Raw genomic sequence first — 21,603 nt, forward strand, 5'->3', positions numbered from 1 at the left:
TCCCGTGAGATTCCGTACCTCCATCGCATCGGTGACGTGTCGGCGGCAAGCGGTGTTATCACTGTTGTTGGTTGTGGCAGGCTCTACGTGTACGCAGCGCTATTCAGTGTATATGGTGCTACTGTCCCTGCCCCATCGATCATCATCCATCCTGCTTCCTATAAATCATGCCAGCTCGCTAAATAACATAATAGGGCGAGTCTTGATGGCATTCCGAATGTTTGTGTTGATCCGTTCCTATTTTCAGCCGAATTCGTGTCTGTAAGCATTATTCAAATTCACTTCGAAGGCAAAGGGTTTCCGTCCCGATCCCTAAACGATTTAACCGGTCTCGCATTTTAAAGTAAAATTTGCATTTGAACAACAACAGGGACCGCTCTTTCATACCCGCTTTGATTGTCCCCGCGAGTTCTGTCTTTGTCTGGGCTTTTTCTTCAGCGCGTCACTTTTCCCGCCCAATCGTAAATCTTCGAAACTCACGCTGAGCGGTTATTCGCAGTGAGGGAGGTTGGCAGCTTCTTGGAATGGCGAAAGCAACGTTACCGCGTCGGAGACAGCGGGGTTTAGTTGGTTGCATCAATTGCAATTTTCCGGGGATAAATCGATATTGATGTGTCACATTTTACTGCCGTTCAGTCTAGGTCATTAGGATTTAGTCGATAAGTTCTGCTGCGTGACGGCGTGCCGTAAATGCCCTCGTTATTTCTGCAGGGCGTTAATAAACCAACTCCAATGGTCCCAATTCCAACCCTGTCATAATTGCAGACGCGACGTCCATCGGCTAGAGGACGGAATGCTCCCGGAATACAGAAAAATAACAGAGAAAATGAAATTTGAGCCAGCCCCAGTCGAAACCGGATCTCGTTTCTGAGCACGTTCGGCTGATAAACCAACGAGAAACTTGATATGTACTGCGGTTAGTTCAACCTGCCATGGGCTATTCGTATTGTCAGAAAAAATTCATAAAGTCGCGTGTGGAGATAGGAAGATAATAACGGCGTATTGGTGATAGCAGACGAACTGAGTAAAGGAGCCGACAAAGGCACTACGTTCTCAATACAAGCCATATAGAAATATCGGCAAAAAGAACGCGATTTCAATAACAACGCGCGCTTCTAATGTACTGCGTTAATCGATAGCTGTGACTCGCCGGGAAAAGCGGGGACGCGCTAACAAGACGACGCATGCATATTAGAGGTGGATTACGGGTACTGTCTGTACACATATGATATCTTCTAATTGGGTCGTTGAGGAGTCGCCTTTATTATCTGCGCCCTAGGTCATCAAGTTTGGGTATCGCCGTTGAATTCGTCAAGGTTGACTAGTGCCTGTTCAGGTCGTGCGTAAATCTCATCTCACAGCAAAAGACTGCTTTCGAACGCTTTTCGAGATTAAGAACTGACAAAAATGTCTGCGCGGCGGCGTATCATTTATGTTTATAAAAAAGCTCAAGGAAATTCGAAGTTACCATGACAACTTCGGTGGAAGCAAAATGAATTAAACATATTGTTCATAGTTTACTAAGGAAATAACAGTAGAATAAGAGTAAGTTTACTAAGATTAGGCCGAACAAAAAAAATGTGCTGTTCCTATAACCCGACCTACCCTATTTTTTACCTAAACTTTTTAGAGCTACGTAAACACGGAAGTATAAAAAGAGAAAAAAAACCCCGTAAAATCACGTGTTCGTTACTTGGCGTTTGATTTTTGCTTGAACGAGGATGTTTTTATGTTTTATTCTTTTTATATGTATGATACATTTTTCTTGACATGTTGTGGCCAGTGTTTGATCGCCCTGAACCCCTGAAAAATGAATATTTAAAAATAAAAATATTTTGGAAAAAAATCCCTGCCGACCCTCCTATCCTATTTTTGAAAACCATGTCATAGAAACAGCACAATTTATTTTTTTTTACCTTGGTAATAAATCATAAAGTGAGCAAAAAGAATAACATAACCGTGCACTAGACGACCTCTTTTGAAAATCTGATGTTAGCTAGGAAAGTTTTCCAAAGTTCAAAGCGAACTATCCAAGTCTTCTTTGACGGATTAGTTTGGTACTAAGAAATGCACACTTTTGAAAAGTAAAATAAAAAAGGACGAGGCAACTAAATTGGCAAGTGTGTAATTGACAAATTAGGTTTTTGGCCTTGTTTTTTTTATACTGTTTTTTTTTTTTTATTTATTTATTTTGTGAAACCCGCTAATCCTCAAGCTTAGTATATCAATACTTTTGTTGGCACATTTTTTTCACCCATGATTTCAGACTTTTCAAGTGTGAAAACTTACAAATTCTTTTGCGGTTACAGCGATGGACGTGAGACAAATTGACAATAATAAGAAGTGATCCGTACTGTGCAATATTTCCGTAAGTTCGAGTTCACACCCGCTTATAATCTTATTTTGCACGTTCTAGAGAGTAACTTAGTACATGAAACTATCGCCCCTAAATATCAGTCAAAATCACCAAGTCTTGCAATAAACTTCATCTTACTTAAATTGATGTGACATGCGATATTCCCGCCGCTATTTTCCAGCGCCCTGGCGAAGAAGTGCAGATTTTGATGTCTGACGTCACTATTCTTCGATTCTTCTACATCACTTATTTACTTTTGCGCAACCTTCTGTTGATACTCTAGGGTAAAATGAAATTTTTCGGGACTGATTGGGCGCAATGGTCTGACAAAACTCTAATAGGACGTATTTTAGAGCGGGAAAGGCTTAAATACCATTTGTGACGCTAAGTCTGTATTGAAATAGTATTAGGCGTTGAGTTACCGCCTGAGGTGAACAGAATCGAACCAATTGTACTATCGGAGTGATCGGCTCATTCACGCTGCAACGGCTCTCATTCTCATACCCCTTAACTTACTAATTTTATACTTGAGTTAACGTACAGCTAACCGGCCAACGGTCTTTTTGAGAAATTTCGTACGTCAATTTTTTTGGATGGTATCACAAATCATCTCTGTAATTAGGCACGTATTCCAATCAAATACAGCCTTCTGTTCATTTCGAAGGGAAAATTTGTCAAGTTTCACTGTCGCCGCTGAGTTTAATTTGTGCTTCATTTCCGCCACGGTCTTTCTTCTGGGTTCGCGCTCTAATTTTGCAGACGACACTTTCGAAACATGTAATAAAGAACTAGGGCGTCAAATTACTCAAACGTTCACAGCGAGCAATTTCCTCAAAGCAATAGTACTTGTGAGCACGCACGCATCGCCCCGTTAACGAATTTATCGGACGATTTTCTCTTTGGGCGTATGGCGACAGTGTCACTAGGGAGTGTTTTGCGCAGGTGATCAAGGGTCTGATGTAAAATATTATAAAGGCACTCCACTACGGAATCATGATTTCCTGTGCGCATGCTATGAATACTTAATAAGCGGATGGCGGGAGGCTGTAAAGAAAAAAGATACTATATTTATGACTTGAAGGTGCATGAATACGAAACTGAGTGTGGCTGACGCGTGGACATCACCCGAGCATCCCCCCCCATATATATATATATATAGATATATATATATATATATATCACAAAATGTATACAATGTGCCTTCCCAGTTATCACCATAATGGCTTTATGGCAATCTCTGAACTTGGGCACAGAGAGTACGGTTATATATATATATATATATATATATATATATATATATATATATATTTATAATATATATATAACAGATAGATCTTTCATTTGCAAAAGCGCGTCTTTTTTCTGTTTTATTTAGGTTTTCTCTAATAATAGTCTCCTTGGAGAAGCCCGTCACACAAATCGTAAGTTGTCGGCAAAAAGGCGCGAAATAACGCTATCAATAAGCTTATAAGACTGCGGGAAATACTTTCGAGATGTCTTTTCGTGAGACTTCAAATTAGGGTATCTCAATCAAGAGTACGGTGATTGGTCGGGGAAGGATTCGATAGAATTTCTCTTTCAGACAGAATTACTCTCATTTTCATCTTTTTGGGAGTCTCCATTAGTGATATCAATCTTTCCACTTTCAAAAACAGTAAAGGTACAATACAATGCCTCCTGTAGTGTTATTCCTGACTTCAAGGAATACCATCTCGAAGTTCCCGCCCTCCCATACAAAAGTGACCGGTAACTAGTGGCTTTCTTGTTTTCCCAATGACTGGCTATGGTCGTGAGTTTCTTGTCGCCGAATATTTACTGAGTAATTAGGGCGTTCGTATCAAAAACGCGTTTTTAAAGCAACTCGGCAGGTTTGTGGGTTACGCCCGAATTAATTGTCTCTGTGGTGTTGATAGGCATTCTTGTTCTAGGGGAAAGACAACAAATATATCACTGAACTCTACGAGAAATAAACCAATGATTTAATGTTTGAAGAAATCATCGTGTGTGTCTGTATGGTAGTTTTCCTCCGCCCGCCAGCTCTACGTTTAATCGAGCCGTCTTCAAATGATATGCACGCTTTAAAAATACGTCGCGTACGTGACAAGGTTACTAACGAACGATTGAATTTCGCATGTGTAGATTGTCTGAACAGAGCAGCGTGTGGGCGATGTAGTTACGCGTCTCTGGGGTCAAGGGAGCAACACAACCGCAGGCTGGCTCTACGTTGTCGGTTGCCGGGCCCCATTAGTCGCGTCTTCGTGCATTTTGTCCTTGACGGGGGTACCCATTATTTTAAGCCGTTCAATATATCAAGGCTCGAGCTGCAGACAACGAGTGGGTCTCGTTGATACGGGTTTAATACGTTCGGTCGCGCCATATCTCGATTGACGTACATGCCTGACTGATCAAAGCGTCCACTATATTATTGTCGTGCCTTTAAACTGCAACGTCGTGGTATACGCTGAAAATACTGAATGCTCACGGTTTGGGGCTCGTAAATCTGCAAATTACAATTCAAAATCACTCTACAGAATACTGAGAACTTATGACTTCAGATTTTGGGGGGAATATTTAACGATTTTTGTTCCTTGGGCGGCATTATCGAAGCTGATAAGGACAACGTGGTGAATAGCCAGTCACAACTAAACCCGGGCTACTTTAATCTCGACACCGCTATCAGAACCACGCGTGATCGCTGTTGGTATGCGATAGGGGACGTACGCGATTACTGTTTATCAGTGCTATCCATAACGCACTGCCTTATCTTGTTTCCGTTCGTGACGACACAGAACTGTCTACTTGTGAGACGTGATAGCAAATTGGACACGGTTTATCCGGATGTTTTAATATTTTACAACCAACGGTTCGAAAGTCAGAATGTCGCGCCTTCTCTTCTCTCGGAATTGCCGTGCTTGTGAAATAGGGCGACAGACAAAGGGGAAATGGCCACAAAACGGAGCACGTATTTGATGTATGAACCTGTCGAAAATTGGTTTTCATATTTGAACTGGCAGTAAGGTCAACAAAACCCTCCCAATTTGCGTTCTACGCTCATGAAAGGTCAAAGCAGTTATGCGTCGCCCTTATCAAGGTCCTTTGGGTTGCAGTCTCCCCTGTAGCTTTTATGAAAATTCGTCCATTCAGTTGTTAAAAGTGAGTTGCGTGGTAATCTTCTGATACGAATTACATTCGGTATTTCTTCATCATCCCACGAGAATTCGCGTGCCGGCTGTAAAATTGATGTCGATTAGGGAGGCCTACTTCCCTACAGATTCATTTGCGGAAAGTCTTTCGACGCGGTAATTTGAGCTGGCTTAGTGGACGTTGGCGTCGTGTGAAGTGATGTTGCGCAGTGCAGACGTGCGTGACTATCAGCTTACTTCACACAACTACTTTCCGAGTCTGACCAATCACAATCCAGTTTACATAATGAGTACAGTTTATTTGAGCGGGAAGCTGATTTGCATATGAACGTGTCTGTCCGGCTGGCTTTACGCAGGCGAGTGACGAGTGCGTTGTTTTGCGTCTGAAAACGGTCAATTCCTGTGGCTTTTGGCCTATTTTATTAACAGGTATGTTTTTTCCAAATCATCTAGTAATGATATCTTTCATCATTTTGACGATGGCGTCAATTATTTCCAAGTTGTGAGAGTTCAGAGACGACGGACGATTGTTAAAAGCGTGGACCGGTCATTCCACTCTAAAAGCTCGTTCATATGTACACACTCTTTTATTTTCCAAAAATTGCGTCTTTTACGGAGAATTTTCAGATACAAAACATCCTTCTGTAGCAGTCAACTGCTATACCAAGGATTATCCGTTTTCTCAAATTTGTGATTGTGTGAACAGATCGTCGGTACGTGTGAATTTGACGCAAAAATGGGCATTTCAAAGGAACGATAGTATTTGTCGGCGTGTTTGATGTAAAGCACTTTACCCTTCCGGTGCGTGGTGTATGCCACGGCCGTCTGCCTACCTCATGTAGCTCGTTTGCATAAATTGTACAGTTAGTCTCGATCTTTTCATTCAATTCAATTGAAGGAAATAAATAGCCGCGACGCTAGCTCACACTAAACCGCTCACAAAGGACCCGTTCGATAATTTCCCCACTGTTGTTTTCTCACAGTGCTCGTCCCCATACGCTGTTTCAGAGCGTTTCTTTTGAGTCGATTTCTTGGACGACAACCAAGCCACGCCGCGCCGTTAAATGTGCGTGCGTTCACGATCGAATACCGAGACATTTACAGATCGTGTGCATATATGACATGAAACTCGTTTCACCTCGTGTACTGTACTAATAGTGACAAGTACGTGGGAAGTTTAATTGTGAAATTTGCATTTTTTCGGTCGGTTTAAATGTGTATGGCGTGTTTGCTTTGTTTAATATAAGGAAATCGTTTCGATTCTTTAGCAAAAAACGTGATGCCATGTTGCCAACGCCGGAAACAAGAGCGGAGATTAAATTTAATATATACAACATGTTCGAGAGTTCTTCCCTTTTTTTGTTGCTTACGATTGAGCTGTTTTACCGAGACGAAAATCCGCATTTTAAACGATGCAAACAATATAGTTTTAGTGCTACGGCGAAAGTAGGGATTGCGTTCGATAAAAACGCGTCAGTAATGAGCCAGCCAGGCTATTTGCAATCGGCGGTACGTCCCACTGGAGACGTATTTTAACGATGTCACCGATGACAGTTACTGGCGTTTCCTGTCCAAATAGGCTGAAAGCTTGGCATCGTGCTTATTTCTAAACCATTCACACTTAAATAGATCAATTTATGGCGGTGACGTCGTAAACTAAATCAATACCGCAACCTACTACAGTAGATGCCGCGTCTAAAAAAGCCGGGCCGCTGTGCTTGCGTGACAGTTTTGAGTTGCCGCTCTTATAAGCTTACTCAAAGCTATCGCGAACGCGTTGCCACGATTCACAGCTTAGGGTTTCTTTCATTTTAAGGGATTAACCCGTTCAAAAATCTATCCCGTCTTATCATTCCTGGCATTTCCTCCTCTAACCGACGTGGATTCAGTGATGTATTGCTTTCCCTGAAATCGTGACTACTCATGTAGATTTGCCCACACCGATACGGTGGGAGGGGAGTTGACGCCACCCATCTCCCAACCGTCACACTAAAATCAATCGATTGTCAGTGTAGAGTTTGCGGTAGGTGAGAGACGTTGCGACGCGTGAGTGCATGCCCGACGATGCCTTTGCAAAACACTATTTATGAGAAGGGGTGTTGCGTGCTTGGGAATAACAATGCCGTCGATTCAATTTGCAATTCACGTCGCAGCGTTTAACGCGGGTTATTTAGGTCGTTACAGAGCGTGATTTGAATAAGCGCCAATTATCTTGATGCAAATAAAGGCGATAGACGTGGTAAGACGGTTGTGCACGCACCAAAACCGATCCTTTTACTTAGCGATAAAATAGCCAGCTGCTGAGAATTGGCAAGGCTGTACGTGCCGTTTGTAGCCTCTTTTATGTCCGAACGAGTACAGGGCGACGGTTATAATAGCCAACGTTATCAGATATATATGTATGCGCTCTTTTGTAGGGCGGCTTTTCGCGCGTCGCAGCCTGATTAATTAGGTTTGGAGACGGCGGACATTGGGGCCAGCCTCGTTAAATAATAATCACACTGAGTGCCAGCGGCGAGCCATCCATTCGACTCGCCTCAGCTTAGTATCAAAATAAATATAGTGAAAATATATCGCGTGTTTTTTTCGAGGGGGTGGAACTAACAATCTGTAGACACGACGGGATCAGGGCGTTATTTTCTGTTCGTTTCGCTCATGTGACGTACCGCAAAGGACAGCGCGTTGGTTTTTTAACGGCGAACGGTAATCATAGATTATGTCATAATGCGGCCACGTGTATGAAAAGAAGCAAGATTTTCTGCCGCTTTTCTTAAGGAGGTGTTAAAGATTTATCTCACCGGAGCATTGCAGAGTTGAAAAAGATTCTTATAACAAGGAAAAGAAACAGCAGCTTTGCTTGAGTTCACAGATTTTATAGAACAACTTGTGCTTTTGTGAAGTATAAACACCAGTCTTGTGAAACCTTGCAAATTATTTTGATCTAAAGTAGTAGACTTTCGAATCTGGAAGTAAAATATCAACAAGCTAGCATTCTTGGGCTTAATATTTTTAGAAGCATCGTTGTAATGTAAAATGAGCTCCATAGACTGGTTGTGTTGCTTTAAAAGAATGTAAACTTTGTTTGTGTGTAATATGTTTGAAGTACAAAAGCAGGCCAAGTTTTACAGACATTGAAATGTACACACGTTTGTTGTGCTGATGTATAATTGATTGATCTATAGCTGATGGTTAAATTCTATATGTGACATGATATGTGACGTTTGTGATGAGCAGATTTTCACCATAGGCAGGTGGCGCTACCTCTTTGATCCCTATATAGCTGACAGTGGTGAGAACATCGCCAGTCAGATACAGGATAAGACATTCTGACAGTCAACATACCAAAACTTCTTGAGCTGTCTACTGTATATGTAGTCAGCTGTGTTATTTGACTTTTGGGTGAAGTGTTGCAGTGCTTTGATCGTTCCAGGATAAAAAGTGTGACAAGTCCCAATCATTCAGACAAGACTGCCTTCTTTAAAAGTTAGGCTAATTAATAACCACTTTCTCTGGACTTTTCTTTTTCTTACAACATTTTTTGGTCCTGTACCATCATCGTCATAATTCCTATCATCATTTCATGGGATGTGATGAATTTTTACAGGGAAGAAATCATTGATTCATGATCTGTTCTCTGAGCTAAAATTTGTAATTTATACTAGGCCAAAATGAATTTCTTTATACAGTGAACTGAAGTGTTCACTTTCTTCAAATTCATTGAAGATAGCGGAAAATATCTTAACATACTTTGAGGTCACTGAAAATTTTTACAATTGAAATATTTCATTTTAGAAGATGTAATTTGGCAAGTTTTACTTGCAAAGATTAGTTGTGAAAGGCTCTCTAGTACATGACACCATTAATTTTGAAGTCTTGCACCAAGTATGGGTACTTCTACAGTTACGACAGGCCACCTCAGAAATTTGTGAATACAATTTTAAATGTCTCATAAACTGAGAAATTTTGATATGTCTTTTCAAGTTTCTTGAAATGTGGCTGTGTCAAGAATTTGATGAATACTAGCTACAACAGTGTCAGGTCTTTGTAAGTGAAGTCTGTCAAAAGTTACAATGTTTACATCTCAAGCGTTTCTCCAGTGTGAAAGCTAGCAATGTGTGTATCAAAATGTCCAGAGAGGCACTCATTTTATGCGTCGACGAGATGTTGCCATAGGGGGCGCTATTGACATTTCTCATTGCATCCAGATGGTCTTCTCAGAGAATGTTTCTGTGCGGCTGTGCTGCATATGTGATTCATGATTTTGTCAGGAAAGACTATGAAATCAAGGTTTTTGCGTCATTTTGTGTTTAATTGACTTGCATCAGCTATTCACATGTGAATACTCCCTCGTTGGAGCTTGTATTTATGGTTTATACATCTTTTTCTCTTTTGAACAATTGTTACTGTGTCCTTCCGACAATGAATCATGATGAAAGATACTGTTTACACTTTTTACAGTTAATTTGTCAATATTTTTCCATCACAAAAGGTCTTGCAAGAGGAAATAATTTTGTTAAACTTCTAAGGAAGCAGGAATTTTAACTTATTTGTTTATTTATTTATTTACTGCTTTATTGATATTACACAGCCAAAAGTAATTGTCTATATTAGTTTGTAATAAGTGGGTATGGAAAAGCAAATTTAATCTAAAGGTAATTGACTTTTTTGAAGACTTGAAAAATATTTGCATGGTACTTCCAATGGACTGTTATTAATGTGCCAGACCTCAGAACATCAGAACCTGGTGACCTCCATGAACTCTCCTGTTAATGAATAAACAACACAAAGGCCTTTGATCATGCATTAAGTGCACTCTCACAGCAATATATTCTCTTATCTTGATTTTTTCCAACAGGTGTGTTCAGATTGCACTTCAGGTATTTTTGTCCTAAAATGATAGATAGCCATTTAATAGATCATTTCTGTATTCCAATTTAATTCATTTTCCTAGTTGAGGAGTATATTAATGCCAGAATCTTTAGGATGTTTGAGATGATGATGGAAGGTACAAGAAATTCATTTGAAATTTTACAGCCATATCAATCCCTGATATAGATGCAAGGTGCCGCTAGATTGAAGAGTTACAGACATGTTTACTTCACAGGTTAAATGTTGTAGATAGATGATGATAAAGACTCTAGATAGGTAGCTGACTGACTGTTTGACCCTCACATCTCTCGCTCTGCCAACGTTTACAAATATCTGATACCAGCCCTTGTCGCCCATAGTAATATCATGCCACACTCTAACCCCCCCCCCCCCCCCTGCCATGATGTCACAGAACCTAGTGAGGTAGCAGAAAGAAGTTAACAAGAGTTCAACCTTTCTATCAAGGATATATATCTATCCTGGAAACCAGGAGAATCCATGATAGAAAGGTTTCACGACAGATTGCAAAAAATGAGCCAGAGACAATAAATATAAGGTTTAAGTGACTGAATAAAGTCACATTTATTAAAACTTCATCAAAGAAAATACAGAACTCGTAGTATATTCGTAATGCAAGCACATAGCATATTGTGACCATGCCTATAGAACTCATAGCATCATGACAGTTGTACAAAAATCTTTCTGACTTGATGAATTGAATTTTAGGAATCAAAATGTAATGATGTTCCTGTAAAAGTTACCAAAGGTCTTTGTCATAGTAGCTGAAAACAATACAAAAATTGTAAAAAATAACAGAAAACTCACAAAAGTAAATAAATAGCTTTGTAAGAGCCATCATGCAGATCCAGACAAATTTATTGTAAGATTCTGCTCTGTGCACACTGAGTGTTCTTGATTCTACTTGTCCTTAGTAAATATAAGCAGATTGAAATTGTTTTTAAAATTGTTAATTTTGAATTGTCTTGATATCATCAGGTCTACCAGCTGACAAAATTTCAATTTCAATTTCAAATATTGGAGTGTATGCCTACAGTGAGAAACGTGTCAGAATTGCAATTGTCTTATAAATGACTGAAAATCTGAAATTTGTTTAATTCACATAATTTGTACAAAGTTTAAATAAGATGAGAACAGAGCATTTGGTTTTTGGAAAAAACGGATACCTGTTTTTGGACAAATATACATTGTGATGAGATAAATTCAGTGTAGTTAGTTGTCCATTGAGAAGTACAATGATTAACAGAGAGATGTTTGGAGGTTGAGATGAACATTTGAAAACAATCCGAGGACAATATAATTAGAAGCTATTTTTCAAAGAATGTACAGTATGTACAGAGTCTTGATAGACTAATGAAATTTTGGTCTCACAATTCATGTTATGTTGTAAAGTGTTTAAATTTTTACATTCCTGGAATTATGAACCTTTTTGATATGAAACAACTCAAAACTAGTAAATGCATGCAGAACGGCTTTATTGTGATTATAGAAATTGTAGAAATTAATCTTTTCTGTTTGGTTTGTTCTCTATAGATCTCAATATCTTTTTGCCTGAAATCATCAATGTGAGTTTCAGATGACATCAGGGAGTATCGTTGAAGCTCTGATTCGGAAGACGTTATTAGATGATAACACCAGTATGAAACAGCAAGTAGAAGAGAAAGTGGTGAATGGAAACTGTGACACCAGTGAAAAGGGTAATGACAGGGAAACTTCAGCTTATCCTTCTAACAAACAGATTTCTCCAAGTGATACAAGATTTGGAGGTGAGGAAAATGATCCCAAGAGACAGAGTAAAATCAGCCAGTCTATTGAGAAAGTGTACGCATGGAACAACAACACTGAACAGTGTGATACAATGGTCCATTCCAAGAAATCGGCAGAGAATCAGAAAGGTGGTTTTGATAAGATGTCAATTCTTACAAAGAGATTAGTAGAGCAAATAGATGGCAAATCTGCCCAGCTGACTGGAGAAGTTAATGAAAATAAAAATAATACAGCAATGGTAGCCAGTCAGCATGGCTTTCCTATGAAACTAGAGATTCCAGCCAGTGGTATGAGTTCTCCAACTACATCTGAAGGTCAGATCACTTCACCAACCCACAGTGATGGTTCCCTAGGTGCTTCTGCACCCATCAGTCCAAATACATCACTGCAAAACCAACAAGCTCTGAAGAAGAAGAAACGAAAGCGTTGCGGTACATGTGAGCCTTGTCTGACCAAGACCAACTGTGGTGAGTGTTCCAGTTGTAGAAACCGACGTACTGGACATCAAATCTGCAAGCTTAGAAAGTGTCTGGAACTAAAGAAAAAGGTAAGATTAATATTTTGGTATTTACTATATCATTGAAATGTCCAAGTTCTATTCAAGGTGCATGTATCACCACAGATATCAGACTGTTTACTTATTCAAAGTTGCATTTTGCAACCTGTAGACGGTATTATGTTTTCATTTTATGTAAAGCCTCAATCACAAATAATGTGAATTTTTAGTTGGTGGTACTTACACCAGCCATGAATAGCTATTTAAGTTACACACGTGACACATACTCTAATCATGCATTTTATCTGAGGGTATGATAGTGTTTACAAAAGCAACCGTCATCTATTTGATTTCTGTTCAAGGCACTCAGGCAAATCAGTACTTCCATTGCTGTATCTAGTGAGTTGGTGGGTCATCTGTGCAAAAGATAAAAATAGCAACAATTAACTTCTAGCATGATGGTTGATGTAAACATCAAATTGTCAAAAATAAATGAGTTCATGTTTTCATCAGTTGTAAATGTTAGTCCCAATGTATTTTACTTGGTACACAAAACATGATTTTTCAACAGAGTATCATCAATATGATACAACATTAACACTCCATTGTCATCTCGGACTTCAGATAATTAAGCACACTACGCATCAAGGGCTTTCATAAGATTTCAAGATATTCCCAAATTGACTCATCAAGTTCAGATATTTAAAAAAAGTTTTAGGTTGTGGTGATTGTCAGATTCTTTATACTACAACATGCAAAATGAACGATATGACTATTGCAATGCTAAAGTGCAGATATCTCCTATCACATGGTAATGGTGTCAGCAACTGAAATAAAACAATAACAAAATGTTAGAAGTTTTGTCAAAGCAAATATTCATCACCATTTTACAAGTGGTATAGCCACAAACTGATGAATGATGTCAAATGGTCCTACACAAAACACAGATACCTTGTAATTATGCCACTGTACATGTGTATTGTATACGGTGATTTGACGTCATCAGTTGTGGCTATACCATTGTAAAATGGACCTTATGGTAGCAAAGTATTCTAAACTATAAGTCTCTACCCTTTTGGATATTTGAAAATCTTGATGTGAATTTTCCATCTGTTGATTTGAAAATGAATATGAATCTAATTGTATCACTTAGATCCAAGCTTCCTTGTATTGTCGTTTCATTTTTTCAAAACAATCACTTCTGAAGAACATTTTCCAGATTGATAAACATTTATTTTCATTTGTAATCTTGAAGTCTTGACTCTGCATGTTCGTTCATACTTGTTCGATGAGTTTTACGTGGCTGTACACTTTGAAAATACGAAGTTCTTTCTGTGTTAAAGAGGGTATGGATGAGACAAATCATGGTTTCAATGAAGACATTCCTAGTGAGATGGGCTGTTGTCATCGTGACAGTCTGTGGTGTAGATTAGTGCTGTCTACTAGATGATCCAATTTCACACTTCAAAAGTGGAAATAAGTGAAGTTATATCGAAGGGTAGTCTTTGCTCTGGTTGAATTCACTTCACTAATTGACTCTGGGACGGTGTTTTTTGGGTTTGGGAAGAAACTTGCCCAAAACATACATCTAATTGAACTCCATTTTGTTTTTGATTTCCATGACCTCTGCTAGCAGTGCATAAACTGATTAGGTACAAAGTTGATTAATTTTGTGATGTGAATACATGTAACTGAAAACTGAGTCCCAGTAGCATGTTATTAGTAAGCGCCCTCTACAGTTCAACTGAAAAACTCTTTACAGCTTTAGACTATTTTAAACCCGTCAACCCAGACTTTTCATGTTGAAAAAAGGAGAACACATGTTCATTTGAATGTCTGTAGACATATGTGTCACTGTTTGTCTATTGATTCTGGTCATTTTTCAAGAGTTCACAGCTAAGAATGGTAAGTTCAGATACCTAAAGATGTGTTCTGAAATTTAAATACATTAATTATGTGAAGTATGCCATCCATTTCTTACAATATCGTGTTATTGGTTTTCTGGTTGATATATGCAGGGGTCAATTTGTATTCAAAAGTATGCGGGTATGTCATGGCCTAGCTTGACAGAATCATCAATTAATTTTTATTCATAAACTTTTCATGGATTGCTTGCTTCTGAAGGACTTTATGAGAGGTTATCCTTTTGCCATGGAAACTGTTTTTATGTGCTTTTAATTTCCCCAGACACATTCTAATATACATCCAGAATGGATGTCTATGCAGAGTAGCTAATTAAAACATTTGTGTAAATCAAGTCAAACTAACTGTCTTGGCTTTTTTGAAATTTAACTTTGTTAAGATTGTTGATTCCATATGTTTTAAGATCAGAGACTGTAACTGTAGGTTGATATTTACAAGTGTAGTCAATCATATTGCTGAGTTGTCAGTCCTTCAATTGTACAAGCATCAGACGCAACGGTCAAATTTAATTTGTTTCGTTAACTGTAATGAACATTACCAGTGTTAGTCTTGTCTGGCTCATTATATATTTCATGTGATATACTTTTATCCGTAGTTTCTTGTTATATGTGAGAACCATGCTATATAGAGAGCACAGAGTTTGAAAATAGAAAACAGACCTGTCTCAATTTTATTTAAAATAGGCATGTTAGTCTGTGACATTAAGGAAGCTTGTTCTCCCCAATTTTTTTCCAAATCGTATTTTGAACTTTCAAAGCACAACATGTTTAACTTTGATAAAGGCATGGATATATTTTCCCCGTCTGTTTATTTGCAATGATAGGTAATCTGAAGACAGATAGACACCCCTTGATCAGTAAAAACCACATACTATGCATACAGGATAGCAAGGTCAACTGTCCTGCTGACAAACATCAATCATAGTGAACCATGTCTGAGCTGAACAACAGTCTGCCTTTCAAATTTAATTCCTTAATTCAAAAACAATCCGCAGATTGTGTCAGCCAAACCACTCCTGACATCCTATTGTCCATGTCACTAGTTTGCAGCAATGCGTTTGGATAGGATCAGAACATCAAGTGTAAATCGTGTAAATGTTGAAGTGTCTTTTTTCCTCTTTGTGTATTGTATTTTTGGATTTGATTTCACTAATATTATTATGCTGACAATTTTTATAAGGTCTGCCACTTACATGTACGTAAGACAAACTCTATAAAAGATTACATGGTGAGAGAAATTTGACATGTAAACTGAGTGTACCCTCTTACTACGTGGAGACTTTGTCATTGTCCATATACCCATAGTATTGTGGCTAAGCATTAGACTGTGATAGTAGATCATGTGACTGTCTGGCCTTTCTGTGACCTTGAGATCAAATTACAACCACAAAAGTCTCACATGGTGTTTGCCCAGTCTACTCCCTTTACTGCAGCCCTATCAAGAAGCCTTGTAGTTCGCAGAGACCATCATGTGGCAGCGATCCCTCAAACCACATCAGTGTGTTTAGTGGACCATTGTATTCTGTGATCAATATCCAGGCCAAGACTTTTGTTTTACTCGAGTGAACCAAGTGCTAAAGGCTTTGTGGTTGTTATAGCATTGACAACATGGAACATTATGTAAGGGAATTTAATAGTCGGCACAATATACATGTACTTGCTTTGTAATGCTGCATGGGAGAGACTGACAACGCCCGATACCAATGTACCAGCTGTTTGTACTTGGTCTCCAAGATAGATAGCTTTGACATTTGTACACCATGGACAAGTCTCTACATGGTGGCTAAATTAACTTTGACAGAGTGTGTTGCAAGCATGGTAACCGGCTTTGTATCTTCTTTGGCTTACAGTTGGCTACCAGTCCTCTAGAGGCTGTGAGAATGATGAAAAGACCTGTTATGAAGAAGGTAAATCTATTTATGTTCATGTAATATTATATAATTATCCTTGATTGATGTGTACATTTCATGTCACATATGTTTGCATCCTGGCTGCTGAGTCAGGAAGACATTGTTTTCCGGTCACTTGAAATGAGACATGAACAGCACAGCACTCATTCATTGTGGTGTTATTCCATCCTTTTGGTAATGCTTGCATCAACGTTGTGCACCCAACAATTGTATAGAAGATCATATCACATTATGTCACACAAATTTTAAGACACATTTGACTTTTTCACTTTAAGCTTCCATGGTTTTATTCACTATTAATGTCATATTTTACCAGAAAGGCCACATTGATTTCCGACATGAAAACATTTAGAATGAAAAAAATTTTACAAAATCTTTATCTAGATTTCAAAATTCCAAAACTCTAAAATATATCACGTGAAATAACATCTGTAGCACATAAGCACAAGAGCAGAGTATTGTAACATGTATATGTATATCGAACTACCAGTAAATTTTTCAGAAATTGTCCACGCCATAAATTAAGGAATTTGTAAGAAGAATTGTATGTTCTGGCAGTGGTATTACAGGTTATGTCATGGTGGTTGTGACTACGATGAAGGAGAACTTGATAATGTCGGCTACACTTGTTTAGTGTTCCAATGAATAGTACAACAATAGTGTGAAATATAATAGTAGGTGGTGACTTGGCATGGTTTCAAATGGTATATAAATAACGCATTGATTGGCTAGCTGCTTCATATTTAAATGAGCATGTCAGGTCGTATTTTTATGTTAATTAGATTCAGCTTTGCTGGAGGCTTTTGTCGGCGGCTTGGCAGTTTCCCTGTTTTGTTGTGAATATTTTTCTGGTGAGCTTGCTTAGTGGCGATTTTGTGGAAATTTGATCGTTCAGTACTTTGTTTATATGTAGAAGTCATCGGTTTGAAAGCAGACTATGCCATATTGGAACATTAGCAAAGTAATAACATGCTAGATGTGAACAAAGGTGGGTTGGAAATTTTCCTAGTCGGTGTGTGTGTGTGTGTGTGTATGTGTGTTTAGCGTAAGATGACCTCTCCAGCTGGCTGAAATACCTAGGATAGTTTTCATCTGAGCTGAGTCTATCGTCCTCTTGATATTCATTGTTTTGTTGACAGATAAGTTGCCGTGAGAATGACCTGTCAATGTCTTGTCTTTGTTAGAAATTGAAGCATAATTTAAGTGGTGTAGTAAATACATGGCTTCCATTGACTATCATACAAAGAAGGTCAGAATTTTACACACAAAGGGGTACAGTCTTAGACTGCAGTAAATGCTTACAATTTGAACCTGGATTGAAATCTATGTATTAACCATAACTTGACTGCTCACCATCATATGCAAATGCAAGCAAATGCTATCAATGTAAGTCCAGTGTAAAGATTATCAGGTTTTAATTGTGCACAGTATTAATTATTCATTGTTGAGTGAGTACGTGTATTTAGCCTTCATGCGTATGGCTCCTTACAAACATGGGTCAACGCCGACAACTCCAAATTTATACATTTACAAATTTCAACAGTGTATTTCCTTGAAGTTACTGAACTTGTGCATTTTCTATGCATAAACTTTATTTTTTTGAGTTTTTTATCTGTGGTTGTGCACATTAGCCAAAGTGTAGACCATAAATTATCTTCAATTAAATGTCTCTCCCCAGCAAAAGACATAATCTGTCAACATGGGGGCCAAATGGGTTGTTATAACTGTCAACTTGATAGCTTTAAGATTTCGTCTTATAAGCTGATAAGAATTTTAATCTGGTGAAAATAAATGACTACATTGGCAGTATTGAGGTCACACTAGTTAGTCAATGGTTTCTTTGCCGCTAACTGTGAAATGGCTGTCGTAACCTTGAAAAGTTGTCCAATGGAGTACCATGGCCCCAGATTGAGAACTATCGTTTACACACACTAGCTCTGCAACTACACATTTGATCTTTTTATTTTGGAAAGCTAAATGAGCAAAGTTTCTCATATGATGTTACAGCTTTGTGTTGAGTATATACATAAACTACCAGAGTAACTGCTTGTTAGATTTTCCCAACCCTTTGTCCTCATTGAAATATCCATTGGATCTGTTGCTGATTTCACTGTGAAGAAATAGCTAACCATCCCTGGGTCAAAACACTTCCTATATATAGCAAGTTTAATTTGAAATATGAAACATGGTTGAAATTCACGTCAGTTGCATGCTTGTCTCGTCTCATGATCATGATAATCAAAGGTCAGCTTTCACGTTAAAAGTGTACTCTTTCTGGTAATGAATTATAGACATTCAACAACACGACAATAAATCTTTTGTGAGTACAGTGTTCACATTTTACTAGTAACAAGCTGCTATTGCAAAATAATGCTCAATAAATGGGTTGGGGAAGGATTGCTGATTGAAAATAGTGGATGTTTTTGCCAGGTTTCAAACATAAGGTTCATGTATATTATTCAAAATGTTACAGTTGATAGGCTTAGTTACTCAGAGAAGCGGAATTGAAGGTCAGTGAATATTATTGTTATGTTGGTCATCTAGGATGGCCAGTTTCTAATTTCTGCTTTGCAGACTTCTCATTCTACAAATGAAATTCAAATGATCAGAGAAAAGAAAGTTTTGTTCAAAGTTTAGATTACATAAGAATGTGAATGTCTAAAATATTAATCAAGCCAAAAGATAATTTGATTAAATGTACATTTTAAGTCCCCAAACAGATCGTGATCAATTAAGTCATTTCATCAAGCTGGCCTTGTATGCATTGAAATAATGATGTGCAATATTAAAAGCCAAAAAAAGTCAAGCTTTGAAATGTGGTGAATTGACAATGTCATTTTGAATGATTTCATTTTACGTCATAAAGACTCTCTGGTTCCTGGTATTTGTGCAGCATTTCCTGTTTTTTGAAGGGATTTTTTAGTTTCTGTTGGAGGTTATGTTTTACTTCCTAGTTTCAGTTCTTGTGTGATGGTTAGAATGTTGTAAAGAAATATGAATGGATCATGTATTGTGTAGATGTCGTACCAAGTCAGTTGTACTGATAGAATGGCAAATCTAGTGGGAAATAATGACAAATCAAAATTGTTATTAGACTTAATTATTTAATTTTTTTCTCTGCACAGTTTGATAAAAATAGTAAACCTGTTGCAAAACCTAGTTTTATTTCATACGATTGTTGAGAGGTGTACAGCTACCCTGATATCATTTTGGCATGGTGGTAAATTAGAGCAAGAGTCATATTGACCTGGCTAGATGTATAGTAAAATGTAGCCATGCTTTGGCTGGCTGGCAGCCAAAGTTTGCTGAAGACCTTGTACTATACAGATGTTCTTATAATGTAGTCAGTAGTACGTGTGGTTGATAGAGCAGTGACTTAGACACGTGTAGTCTGTGGTCAGTGTACATGTATATATTTTGTGTGAAGTCAGTCCTTGGCATTCTTCTGAAATTGTGATTTAGTGATCATGACCTAGGTACACACTGAAAATATGGTCACCATGTTTTTCTGATAAGTCCATGCTTTTTAAGATATTGACTGTATTCAGTAGACAGCTGACCTTCCATATGCTTTGCATTTCTCTGTACCCAGTGAGGACAATTCAGAGAGGTCTATCATTTACAAGGGTCAAGGGTCAACAGAGGCAGACCACAAATACAACTTCAATATGGGTCCCACCAAGGTGTGGTACTGTTAGTTCAGTGGTCTTACAAATGATAAACATCAAGTCCTGGCTGCATGTCCAGCTGCTTGACTGTAGCACATGTTTGGTGAAAATTTTAACACCATAGCATGGCAAAGTTGTTGCGGAGATGAGTCTGATATTTTGCTGGTAGTGTTCAAGCCATGTAGAACCCAGTGAAAATCACAAAGCTTTCATCATAGTTCAGATCAATGGGCACATTGTGTGCAATCAGCAATCAACAGAAATATGTACTGAAAAAGTACACAGTGAATTAATTATGCCTTGTCCGACAGGCCTTAGCAACCATTTCCTGTGTTCACAGAGTAACCCATTATTTGTCTGCAACTCTGTGTGCGGGTTCTTTTTGCCACCAACTGCAGTGCCCATAAAATTACAAAGCAAGTGACTGGGTTAAATTAATGTCAGGATTTTGGTTTCTATGTCCTCAAAACTTTTCTAGTTTGTGAATTCTTAAATATAATAGACATGCTTATCAGCAAGATAAAAGGCAAGAAGGAGAGACTTGGTGAAGTTTGAGATGAATAACAGCTGTTGTCATGTTCATTTCACAGTTGTCTATGATTACATTGCTTAATCCTGCATGTATTGTTGTCTTAGTATTCTTGTGTCCACATTGCTTGATTACAGTTAATATTTACTCTGCGTGATGCAGGGTGATCTGTTACATACCCTTATTATAATATTGAATATCTCTTCTACTCCAGAAAAAAGAATAATTTAATAAGTACCCATAATACTAATTGCCACAGATACGTATATGTGTAATTGTTACTGTGTTTGAACAAGTTCTGAAGAGAATGTGTATCATCTGTGTACTCACAAAGAAATCTCATTTTAAAACATTTCTATTCATTCTGTACATTTGTACATTTCTGTGTTTAAAGCCAGACGTGTTAGAATTCATGGTTTTATCATTTTTAGCTACTGTTTAAGTCCGACGTTTATCAGCTCAGCAAGAAATATGAATTCTAATTGTAGCGTGTCTGTGTGCATTTTAGCAGGACAGATGGGCGGCAGGGCCACTGTGTTTTCCTTATGAGTAGATACCGTGTTACCAACATGGTGTATTGTAAAGGCTGTTACAGTTGCGTATGTCCTTGACCCAGCTTAATGGGTATGCTAATTTTGAAGCTATGTTTGCAACGTGCCTGTCTGCAAGTTCTATGTATGTACAGCCATAACTCATGTTCGCTTTCTGTCTATATGTATGTCAAAACGATAGCTTCACAACTTTGATTATTTATCACACAATAAATTTGCATTTTAGAAAAAAACTGTCATTTCCAATTCTGTTCCGCAATTTTTAGATCGCTAAATCAGATGTACTTTTTACAAAATATAAGATTACAACTGAAGAATGGCGTAGAAAATCAGTTCCGTTTAGTGAACCATCAAATCAGCATTGTTAGCTTTGA

General features: G+C 38.1%; 1 protein-coding gene across 5 annotated transcripts in view; it reads left to right on the forward strand.

The window, feature by feature from the left end:
- Window positions 1–5,805: 5,805 nt before the first annotated feature.
- LOC139122485 (methylcytosine dioxygenase TET2-like) overlaps window positions 5,806–21,603 on the forward strand; it is a 36,927-nt gene continuing 21,129 nt past the window's right edge. The window contains exons 1-3 of one of the 5 annotated variants that reach the window (XM_070687884.1): window positions 5,806–5,928; window positions 11,920–12,700; window positions 16,422–16,478. In XM_070687884.1, coding sequence (XP_070543985.1) covers window positions 11,963–12,700; window positions 16,422–16,478 — 795 coding nt within the window. In that variant the 5' untranslated portion in view covers window positions 5,806–5,928; window positions 11,920–11,962. Of the gene's footprint in view, window positions 9,425–11,919; window positions 12,701–14,536; window positions 14,555–15,983; window positions 16,192–16,421; window positions 16,479–17,267; window positions 17,470–21,603 lie in introns of those variants that run through there. The other 4 variants (XM_070687885.1, XM_070687887.1, XM_070687886.1 and 1 more) reach the window with 4 other exon arrangements.

This window comes from Ptychodera flava, chromosome 22, assembly GCF_041260155.1.
Source record: "Ptychodera flava strain L36383 chromosome 22, AS_Pfla_20210202, whole genome shotgun sequence".
Classification (NCBI taxonomy): domain Eukaryota; kingdom Metazoa; phylum Hemichordata; class Enteropneusta; family Ptychoderidae; genus Ptychodera; species Ptychodera flava.